Source organism: Sinocyclocheilus rhinocerous, unplaced genomic scaffold, assembly GCF_001515625.1.
Source record: "Sinocyclocheilus rhinocerous isolate Xijiao unplaced genomic scaffold, SAMN03320098_v1.1 scaffold1561, whole genome shotgun sequence".
Lineage (NCBI taxonomy): Eukaryota > Metazoa > Chordata > Actinopteri > Cypriniformes > Cyprinidae > Sinocyclocheilus > Sinocyclocheilus rhinocerous.
Genome location: NW_015652263.1, coordinates 600,700 through 612,811, shown reverse-complemented (window position 1 = coordinate 612,811; position 12,112 = coordinate 600,700). Strand labels below are relative to the sequence as shown.

At 36.2% G+C, this 12,112-nt stretch overlaps 1 protein-coding gene across 4 annotated transcripts in view; it reads left to right on the top strand.

The window, feature by feature from the left end:
• LOC107714189 (uncharacterized) overlaps positions 1-10,196 on the top strand; it is a 25,693-nt gene extending 15,497 nt beyond the window's left edge. Inside the window, exons 9-16 of one of the 4 annotated variants that reach the window (XM_016519948.1) lie at positions 446-640; positions 2,154-2,379; positions 3,440-3,546; positions 4,720-4,771; positions 5,198-5,361; positions 7,392-7,565; positions 7,866-7,930; positions 8,999-10,196. In XM_016519948.1, coding sequence (XP_016375434.1) covers positions 446-640; positions 2,154-2,379; positions 3,440-3,546; positions 4,720-4,771; positions 5,198-5,361; positions 7,392-7,565; positions 7,866-7,930; positions 8,999-9,245 — 1,230 coding nt within the window. In that variant the 3' untranslated portion in view covers positions 9,246-10,196. The remainder of the gene's footprint in view (positions 1-445; positions 641-2,153; positions 2,380-3,439; positions 3,547-4,719; positions 4,772-5,197; positions 5,362-7,391; positions 7,566-7,865; positions 7,931-8,998) is intronic. The other 3 variants (XM_016519949.1, XM_016519951.1, XM_016519950.1) reach the window with 3 other exon arrangements.
• The last annotated feature ends 1,916 nt before the right edge of the window (positions 10,197-12,112 follow it).

The following is a 12,112-nucleotide window of genomic DNA, read 5'->3' as shown; positions in this document are numbered from 1 at the left end:
ACTTGTAATATAATAATTAAAAAATACAATGAACTATTTAAATGACAAATTAATATTTTATTATAATTAACAAATTATAATAGTTTATAATAATAATAATATATTAATAGCTTTTATTTATTTATTTAATGTTATGCATAATCCTCATTACTGAAAAACTGCTGTTATAAAATGTATGTAAGTTTTACATTGTGACATTTCAATGGTCCTAAGCTTGATTTTTTTTTTTTAGAACTTTAATGGTTCTAAACACATTATAATCAAGTAGTTCTGAAGACCTTTATTAGGTGGTTCTGATGTGTTTAATAAGGGTTGGAACTAAACTCTCAGGGTTGTGGCCCTCCAGGAATGGAATTGAATGGCCTTGACCTATAAAAGTAATATCAATTAAGGATGTATAATCCTATATGATTGATTTTTTTTTGTGTGTGTATTTGTCTCTCAGGGGTTTCAAGAGGCAGTTGGAGAGAGTGCGGGTCGACTGAATGATTTGCTCCAGCATGGAGAAGAGTTGATCCAAAGAAGCGAGCCGGCTGATGCCCAGGCCATCGAGAACCAGCTGCAGGAACTCCTGCTCCACTGTACCCGTGTCTTTCAGGGCCTGGGCCGTCTTCACACACGCCTGCTCAGCATGAGACTGGTATATATCCATGCATGGGCACAAATTAGTTAATTTCAGGTGTGAGGACCGTTTAAAGCCTCAAACACTTCTCATAGTCTCTACTGAACTTGCATCTAATTCAATTGCACGATTATATTGGAATAAAATCAAGGTGCGTATAATCATTTCAACTCATTTGCCACACAATATTGGCTAACCAAGCGGCTGACTGAATATATATCTACAGTAGCACTGCTACGTAAAGCCAGTGTTTATGGTCAATCCTCCATAGATCAGTATTATCACACACCATATGCACAATTGACTATGAAACCTTGAAGAGTCCCTTCTCTGCCCTGATATTCCCCTGATAGCTTTTTTTATTTGATCATTTCATTTGTGCCATCTTAAGTCCACTTGCTCAGAGCAGAGCTGTTGCATTTTTCAGAAAATTATCCCAAGGGAAAGCTACTCAAGCATCCAACGTTCTGGCAGAAAAGTCATGAATACACCCCCTGAATAACCTAAATAGTTGTCTTGTAGCCAAGCAGCCACTGTACAATACATGTACTGTCCATTTGAACAGTTCCTTGTGTGAGCCTTTGTCTCTTTAGGTCCAAGCGGATCACGTAATGACATGCTAAAAATGTAGCATGCTTATGTTCTTTATGCTGTTGTCAGATATAGGACGTTTATAGAGTCCCACACCAGACATCTCCGAATGAATTACCGCTGCATATTTTCCATAGCTTAGAAGAAGCACACAATGTCTATAATGTGTAGCAATTTTTTCCACACCCCAGATCAGCATGTTCTCAGAATTTCCATAAAGTTTTTTTTGTCACAATTAAAAATGAAGAAATTGCATTGTATAGATAATCACGTTTTATATATGTGTATATATATATATATAACACTCTTCAAAGTTTCATATAAAATATATAAGAATACATTTTCATATAAAAATATATATTTGAAAATTATTACTTTTAATAACTTGAAATAATCCTGAAAATGCATCACAGTTCCTACAAAACTATGAAGCTGCACAGCTGTTTTCAACATTAATAACAATTATATTAATAAGAAATGGTTCTTGAGTTGAAGACTGGAGTATTGGCTGCTGAAAATTCAGCTTTGCCATCACAGGAATATGTCAAATTTATTACAAATAAAAAGCAGTTTTAAGTTGTAATATTTCACAATATCCTGTTTTTTTTTGTTTTTTTTATGTATTTTTGCCCAAATCTTATCCTCTTTCTTCTAAGTTAGTGCCTTTTAAACTATAATTTTCAGAATTACAATTCAATGTTTTAAGTAGTGCTGTCAAGTCAATTAATCGCATCCATATTTCACACGTTCAAAGTTTGTTTACACATAATATATGTGTGTTTACTGTGTATATGCATGTAGAAATATACACAGATACATGTATATATTAAGTGTGTGTGTGTGTGTGTATACAGTGTGTGTGTGTGTGTATATATATATATATATATATATATTCATATGATTTATTAAATAGTTTAATTTGTTTCTTGTGCTGTGGCAGGTTTTTGAGGAGGACTGGGCTCTGTGTGCTCCTGACTCAGGCTGTCCGTCTGAGAGTATGCTGGAGGATGAGTGTTTTATAGACCGCAGAATGGCACCTCAGTCTCAGGCCTGTCTTCCTCAGTCCTGTCAAGATCACCTGGTTCTGGAGTGGGACCCTTCAGTGGACATTGGTGGTTCAATCTCCCATGATGGCACAGACTCATCCTCCTTCAGTGCAGCTGCAGGTAGGGATTGCCCCGTAATACAATCCAATGGTTCCTCCAAGCAAACATCTCCATGTCCATTACTTGTAAACAGGGCCAATGGTGATCATGACATTTTAGCTGGTGATTAAATGACATGTAAATAATTGTGATCCAGTGATTTACAGGGTAAGCTTGAGACACAAACCTTGAAGTTTTTTTTTTTAACATTAAACTGAAAATCATACAGCGAAATGTATAGCAGTGTTATTTTAATATTTATATACTATATATTAATATTTTGAGTTGGCTTTTATTTTTATATTTTCTGTTTTCATTTTCATTTTAGATTTTAGTAATTTTGCTATGCAGTTTTGTCATTTAATTTTATTCCTAAACGGCTTTTAATTTTTTTTTTTTTCAGTTTTACAGTACTTTTAGTTTTAAAAAATCTAAGAAATCTTTCCTCGTTTTCCATTTAATATTTCTGTTTTATTTCATTTACCAACATCAAGGTCCACATCATTTTTTTTTTAACCCAGCCAATCTAAATATTATATTGTAGTAATGTTGATTTATTTTTGTGGTTTGCTGTTTGTCTATGGTTGATGTCTGTTATTCACTTTCCACACATCATTTCAAGTGAATATTAAATTGAAACGGGAGCGGTTTGCATTCACTATGCATATTAACACCTTGTTTATGCTTTCATGTGCGTGTGGTGTGAACCACCGCAGGTGCTGCAGAGGCATTTATGCTTCACGTGTGAATTACAATCAGGCCATTATGTAATAATCATGACCCCAAATGAGGACTGATGAGTTTATTGCATTTCATAGCCCTTTATTCTTTGTGATGGCTATACATTTCTAGTGGTTTATTGTTCTCTTAAAACACAGAAACTGTACATTTTACCCATCTGGGGGCTGTTTCATAAAACAAGTTTACCAAATAAGCCAGGTTTATTTCAGTTAGTCTGACTTATTGTCAGTTGATTTGGTTCAAAATAAGTCAGACTAACTGAAATAAGCCTGGCTTATTTGGTAAACTTGTTTTATGAAACAGGCCCCAGGTGCATCAACATTTTCTTTCTTCTTCTCGGGTGTGCCTTACACAGATGAACCAGCCAAATATCCTCTGAGGAGGAGAGTCTACATGAGTCCTGTGGACTCGCAACCAGACAATGCTGCTGTCAGCGTCAAGCAGCCAGTAAGTCCATCTGACAGCTCAGCTTCATCTTATCCTTATTTACATTATGAACCAAGAAACCACAGCCCACGTTTTAATGTATGATATAGTGTATTTGCATACATTTTCCATCTAGCAACGAAATGTAATTGAAATGCAAATGAGGGGATTGCGTGGTCTTTTTTGGGGCTTTCAACTGAAAAGATCACAATGTGGTCTCTGTGTTCGTATGCGTGCATAGACGTAAGCACACGTGTTCCTGCACATGTTGTAGCATGCAGTGTATGTAACATGCAAATAGATGGTTACATGTTAGTTGGTGTGTTTTTTTCTGTATTGAGCACAGCTGGCTTCAGATTTAACTTTAAAACAAATTAACCACTCTAAGTGCATTAAAGCAGGGGTTTTCAAATTAGGATCCAGGACCCCCAGGGGCTGCAAGGGAATTCTATGGGGTCCTTGGAAAAATTTGTCCTGAAAAAACAAACAAAACTGTATAAAAAGATTACTAAATACATGATTCAAATAAATAAATAAATTGAAATGAATCTAACAGTACTATAATAGTATTATAGTTTATAAATGGAAAAAATTTATAAAAAATAAAACTTATTTAGTGAGTATAAGAAAAATGTAATTATGTAACAGAAATAAGAAATTATAAATATTCTACAAATATTTACACACTTATCATTTCATAAATAAATGTAATTATTATAAATGTTATATTTGTGTATAAATTGAGTCTTTAAAAAAATCAGTGAAAACATTTTTAAATCTGAAATAAGATTAAATAAATGATTAAAGTAAATTAATAAATATAAATGCATTTAAATAAAGAAATTTAAATAATCGAACAGTACAGTACAACAGTGAGTGGAAAATATTTAATTTCTATTATAATTTACATAATTATGTGTTAATTTTTTAAAGCTTAAATTGGATCTTTAATGCATGACACTAAATAGCTGCCTTTCGAATTTTAGGATAGGGGTCCCTCGCACAAGGATGATCATATTTAGGGGTCCGTGGCATCTTAGATTAAAAACCCTGCATTAAAGGACATTTCTTTGAAAACAAATGCATTTTTATGTATAGAAGCAAACCTTGATGCTAAAAATGACTATGAATATCATGCATGTGTGTATTTCTGTAATGTAGGTACATGCTGAACGTAGTTGCTGTGTTTTTCAGGGCATTAAGAAGAGCTTAGAGTATGCGGCCCCACCCCAGACGCCAGTGTCAGGTAAAGCCGTGGCTCCTGATTGGTCAGTGTGACTGGTGCCATCCACTGAAGGCAGTGTCCCTCTCACAGCTTAATCACTCGATAATCATGGAAGAGCTGCTCTCAATTTGGCTTGTTTTCTAGTATCCTTGAAAAATAGCCAAGAGCCACCAAAACCTTGATTATGAGGGTCATGATGGGCAACGATCTCAAAACTTTTCAGCCTCTGTATTGTGATTTAGCCCATTCAAAGCAGCAGCTACATCTCCGATATTATATCTGGTGCTTATATTCAGGAATTAGACATTTTATGGTATATATCTTGTCTAATCCACAGTCAGCATCAGGAATTCTTTTCACTGCCTCGTCCTGATTTGTTTATGCTTAGAGACTATGCTAATGTCTGTTTTGCATGTGTGTGTGTGTGTGTGTGTGTTGTGGATACAGTCATCAGAACTGGCAAGCATCAATACGCCGGACCATTTAAGACTTCCACACCTGGAACTAGGGCTCCTGAATCTGTGACCTTTGACCCTGAGCGCATCAGTGCTTGGCTGGGCCAGACGCATCAACTTTGTTCTAAAGCCGTCCAGACAGAGCATGATCCACAGGTATATTTTGCTTGGTGTGTTCTGGGACCTGTGATTAGGGAGGCCTCACTAAGGTTCTATATTATACACGACTGTTCAAAATATTGTTTGTTTGTTTGTTTGAAAGAAATTCATGCCTTTATTCAGTCATATTTTTATTTGAGCAATGCATTAAATTGAACAAAAGTGACAGTAAAGACTTTTATACAAATAAAACTTTAAATGTCAAATAAATGCTGTTCTTTTGAACACTGTATTCTATAAGTTTCACTGTTTCCACAAAAATATTAAGCAGCACAACTGTTTTCAGCACTGATAATAATAATAATTTTTTTATGAGCAGCATATCAGCATATTAGAATGGTTTCTGAAGGATCGTGTGACACTGAAGACTGGAGTAGTGATGCTGAAAATTCAGCTTTGCCATCACAAGAATAGATGACATTTTAAAATATATTAAAACAGAAAATATAACCATTTTACTGTTTTTATATCAAATAAATGCAGCCTTGGTGAGCATTAGACACTTCTTTCAAAAACACTTAAAAATCTTTTGAACGGTAGTGTATATAAACGTTTAATCTGCTCTGTGAGTAATGCTACTCATTACACTGTCTGTCAAAAACCGTTTGATGGCTCTTGCAGATTACTTTTGACATTAGCTTGATGTCAATATTATAGAATTTTTGTTAATACCAGAGGTACATCAGTGTCACTTACTTAGAAGCAGTAAATGGCCAGCTGCTGCTGCCCATGTGTTTATAATGAATTACAGCTCATAAAATCATTAGACTATCAAATAGATTTAGACTACATTTTATATAGCCATTAATTATAGTGATTATATAAAATCATTGAACTTTTTCATCAATGGGACAGTCTCTCACAAAATGTCAAGATGTAGAAATTCATTTTCTATTTTTTGTGACCTTAGTTTTAGCTGTTGATGTTTAATAGATACATTTTAAATTCAGAAAGTCTGTGACTGCTTTAATTTATACTTTTTATTTAACCTGGAAATAAACTTATGCTGATAATATAATTATAAATGAGGAAAAAATAATACACATTGCATTAAATCACAAAAATGCACTAGTGGGCTTTTGGGACTCATATGTTCTTCTACACTGCACTGCATCTACAGTCTTCTTCATAACTTGCTGATTTTGTTCTGGATTTAATTTCTGCTTCATCGGTGTACATATTTAGTACTGCAGTCATAAATGCAGAATGGATAGTGCAATTGCGCATGGAGAAATTTTTGCCAAATCTCATTAAGACTAGACACTGCAGTCGCAGTCTGTGCACATTATAACAGTCTCTACTCTGTTATAGTCATCATGCTGCTTTTCCACCATTAATAGATGTCACATTGACTTTCTGAAGACCAGTTTGTGTCCTCAAAGTGTTGTTTAAATCTACATTCATAAATCTATCATATTTATCAATATTTCTGTGGCTAAAAGCTTATTTTAGGGATTTCATAAAAGAAATGTTTACGAGGAATATGAAGCACATATTATTCAACCGTGCTAATTAATCCATCTCAAATGAATCTGTACCATCTTGACTTAAAAAGCTCATCGCGAGATGTGAGGGGGGCGACGTTAGTTTCTGGGAAAGAGAATCCTCTGCACTGATTTCAAAGAGCCTCTTGTAATTTCTCAGCGCTCATGGCTAATTGGCAGCTTTACAGGGATGGGGAAAAAGACCCGCCGCTCTAACAGGCTCTATAATGGCTGCCGTAATTGTGGGTACAAACATAGTGAGGATCTGGCACTGCAAAAGGGCCAAGAGCGCCTGTGTAATGTCACACTAAAAGGTGGACGAGGCAGTGAGTCTGTTGGTCCCATTAAAGGACTCAAAGAATGAGAGCAAAACCGAGAACACAAAAAGACAGAGCCGCCTTGAACCTTATTAGTTAATGGAGCCCATCTCTTTCGATTTACAAGTGCCTTTTGTAGCATAGCGAAGCTGTCACATGTAGTGAGAACTCTGCTGTCCACTCTTTGGCAATCGAAAGTGTTTGTTGCTTCTGTGAATCTTTATAGGCGCGCTCCAGTTTTTCATCTCTGCCGTCCGGAAAGGAGGAGGAGGGAGTTGAGTATCAAAAGAGCGTGCTCCCCCAGAGACGCCCCCACCCACCACACATGTGCTCCATCCCCCGCCCATCCCAGTCATGTGACCTCCAGCATCACTCTTACCACCGTCACAAAGACCCACAGGTATGTCTCGCTCGCACAGACACGTACGCCCCTTCTGCACAAGCACCCTTCATATGTGTTACAAACACCTTAACTGCTTTTCTGATCACCTGGGGTTTGCGAATTAAAGCCAGACCTGTTAATGTGTAGCAAATGTGGCGCCTTGCATGATTTTTATGATGTGCTTTACACCTCTTAACACACCCCACACATAATTGCACTTGTAATGTGCACCGGTGCCAAAGAACTGGTAAACAATAGAGTCCCTGCAGGGCTTTGTTAATCTCAAGCTATTATCGTCTTGTCCCTCTCTGTCACTAGAGGCAGCAGGAGAGACTTTGTTTCCCCGACTCTTTGGAGGACAACACCCGTGCAAAGTTGAGTCGGTGAGAAAGTGTGTTCCTATGCAGACTTCAATGAATTTGATTAATAAGCTGGTTGATTTATTATGGTAGGCATTATGTATTTTCTAATGCTAAATTGCACCTTGAGTAATTTTTTTTTTTTCCTGTGAACAGCTGGGAAAATAGTCATTAGAAATGCATTAGCATTCAAAAGTTTTTCTTTTTTTTAATAGTTAATAACTTAATTCAACAAGGACATATTAAATTGATTGGAAGTGACAGTAAAGACATTTATAATGTTAAAAAAGATTTTGTTTTTTCAAATAAATGCTGTTTTTTTTATTTTCTATTCATCGTATAATTTTTTTTTTTTCACAAAAATACTAAGCAGCACAACCGTTTTAAAAATTTATAAGAAATGTTTTTGATCAGCAAATCAGCATTTCTGAAGGATCATGACACTGAAGCCTGGAGTAATGGTTGCTGAAAATTCGGCTTTGCCATCACTGGAGTAAATTGTTTTAAAATATATTCAAATAGAGGGGTTATGTTTGAATTGTAAAGTCACAATATTGCTATTTTTAAAGGGATAATTCAGTCAAAAATTAAAATTTTTCTTTTCTCCATACAGTGAAAGTTAATAGGGTTCAATATTATTTTGTACAACATATTTAATGTTGAACCCAAGATTCTTACCATTGAGCCAGTGATTTGGGCAGTGTCCAAAAAAGGATTGGACTGCAAAAACGCAATGAGAATCATTTGACAAAGTGAAGTCATATGCTTCCCTGACCAGTTCTTTAAGGACAGCCTTGGCTTGCAGTTCTACCTCACCAATGCATACCAAACTTAAATTGTGTAAACTAAAATTGATTTATGCCAGGGATGTACAATCCTGCAGAGTTTAGCTCCGATCCTAATTAAACACACCTGAACCAGCTAATCAAGGCCTTCTGGATTACTAAAAAGAAACTTCCAGGGCAAGTTAGAGGTAAACTCTGTGGGAGCAAGATTGGACAACATTGCTTTTTGCCAATTATCACCATAGCAGGGAACAGGTCTATTACTTCTGAAAAATGGCCTTTTATCATGATGTATTTCTGTTTCCAGTGAACTGTGTGAACCGAAGGCTTCTGCTGGCAGCTTATGGCACAGTGGCTCCTGGCTTTTGGGGCCCTTGAGGTTTTTTAACATGCGAAAGGCCTCAGCACCACTGCTGGTCCTCCTATTTGCCCTCTTGCTTGCTGTGGTGATCTGGCCCCTCATCTCACTCCACGATACCTCATGCCATCGGTCCAATACTCTGACCCGCTCATTTCACTTGGCCCTACATTACAAAGGACCCCCTCCCACCTGAGGACACAAGCAATAACGGCAAAAAGTTTAGTAAGCACACACGGGATTGTTTTCAGGGTTTTTCGTATGTTTTTTTCCAAATTTCTATGAAAGCATGTGTCACCTGAAAACGGAGTGGGTCTCTATATCCATTTGGATGCATGACCAGGGTTGCGTTGGTCATGGATTGTACAAAAGTGTCCTTAAGTGCCGTCCACAAGATTTAAATATGGTTGGACTCAAGGCCATCAAAGCTTATGAGTGCAAACTAATATAACAAGTGCACTTAATTCTGCTCTGATGCTAATTTTCTCACAATGTCAGAGTGAATTGTATAAAACTAAATTGATTTGACAGCTCTGGAAGCATCTCTGTTTGAAACTGCCATGTTTTGCAAGTTTACTTGAATTTTTGACTGACAGATTAAGCATTTTTGGCCAACCAGTTATTTATAGGTTTGTTAGAGGTAAATTTAAAAAATAATTTAAAAAGCAGATTGTTTATGAATGAAAGGGGGGTGTGTGTGTATGTGAGTGCTTGCTTTAAGATTTTTTGTTTGTTTGTTTGTTTAAAAACGAGTTTTGTACAGAAAGAATATAATTGAACATTTCATACTGCATCACAATATGCAATATTTGATCAAGAACCACTGTACTGTACACTGTAATCGCTGTAACATTTATTTTTAAAAAGGGCATTCTGCACTGTATTTAATAGATTGCATCAGTCCAATGAAGAAGATAAGCAAGCTTTAAAGCGAGTCCTTGTGCTCATCAAGGATGGGTTTTGCACTGTTATCCACTTGTAAAATAAAAGAGATATGTGAAAACAAGTGGCTGGCTGTGGATGGTGACATTGGAATGTGTGTAGAGTGATACGCCGTGTGATTCTCATGGGGGGAAGCAGTCAGTGTCTTTCTCTGTGTATCTGGCTTGCTGGACAAGCTGAAAGAGGTTTTTGTGCTGCTGCTAGAGACTAACACTCAAAAAGATTATGAAAGAATGTTTCAAATTCAATTAGCACACAAATGATCTTCGCTGGAAACGTCTGCAGATGGCCTTTCAACCTCATCTCGATCCATTCAGAGCTCTTGGGAGTTGTACTATAGTCAACGCTGCAGAAAATGAAGTGTTGTGTGCATGGGTAAGCAAGCCTGTCTTTGTTTGATGATGAGTTTATTTACTTGGCAAAAACGGAGTCTCAAATTGAACCATATACCCCTGCAAGCCTAGAGCCTATAAATCGAAAGCAAATAAATTCTGGTATCCACCTGAGGAGGACATGAACAAACGGAGGATTTCTGTGGCAATAAAATCTTTAGAGGAAATAAAAAAATTTTTAAAACTCTGCCAAGGTATTGAAGGTCAGTGCTGCTGTTACAATATCAGTAATTGCTGATATAAAAAGCATTTGGATTGGATGGAAAAGAATCATGAGGTAATAGTTCCTGTGAAAGAAGAGGAGATGGCTTTTTAATAAAACATGCAAATGAATTTATCTGGGCTGCATAACTTGCACGATCTTGAACCAAATGTGATTTCTTTATTTTTTAATGAGTGTAAATGCATTTTAATTTTGGCTTCTAACTCGCTCTTGCGGTTGCTATCATTTAAATGTGGCATTACGAGTTGACAGGACAGATGTGCATCACAAAATGCAAAAAATGTGAGTTGGGACAACCTGACTCTGATTAGGCAGCATCACTAACTCAGTTTTGTGATGGTTGCTTAAAATTAATATGATGCCATTTACCACAACAGGCCTTGCTTATGTAGAGGGAATTGCCACGCTTGGAAAAAGAAAAAGCATTTTGTTTGTGCATCATTCAGCTGAAATGTGGACGAAGGCCCAGCAATTTGCATTCCAGTGTCTTTTTATTATGTTAGTAACACCATTACCATTAATAACACCGTAAAAAAACACACCACACAAATATATATATATACAGGTATATATATATATATATATATATATATATATCAGACTTATATGGCATTAAATATTATGTGGTATGATACAAAAGTGTACATAAGTATATAAACTTACAAATATTAAACTTAAAAATACAAATACTTTTATGAGAGAGGGAGAGAGAGCTTTTTATTAAATGAATTTTACTTACAGTATAATCATATGTAGCCTGTATATTAAAATTTTTATAAAGTAATATGAACATAAATATTGAGTATACATGCATGTTATGAATATTTAAATTTTTTTACATTTAATTAAAAAGTTATATATAGAGAGAGAGTGAGCGAGAGAAAGAGCCCTTTCTATTAATTAATTTTACCTATATATATTTATAATCGTTTTTTTCAATGTTATATTTTGCTCCCTGGTCACCCTTGCTAAACAGTAAGCTAACACCATTTCCATACTGTTCTAGTTTTAGAAATGTCAATGCTGACTGTACTTTGTTTTTGTTTCCTTTATGCCCAGTTTAATGTACTAATAATCCTATTTCAGAAAACATCTCATCTCATTTGTTCATTGACTCGTTGGTTATACTCAGTATTTAGACATCACTCTGGCATCAGAACTATGTCTGCACACGTTTCACGCTCTGCATGATGGACAGCGGCTGCACCGAAGCCTCTGTGATCAATACTAAAAGAAGCATTTCACAATGATTAGCTGTTGTTTTCAGATACCATTTCTGTGTCCTGCCAACACAAGTGGGCAAAGGTACTCAAGTAACTTAATGAGATAGCATGGAGCTAATCGACAGGATAGGGCACCATTGGCTGGGACCTTGGCTCCCAGAACCCCCTCCCACACAGCAGGGCTCGGTCACAACAACACCAGTGATTGAGACTGACAGGCTGTGCACTAATAAAGAGATTACATGGAAATCCCTCTGAAGCCAACACTTCAGGACAGCGCTCG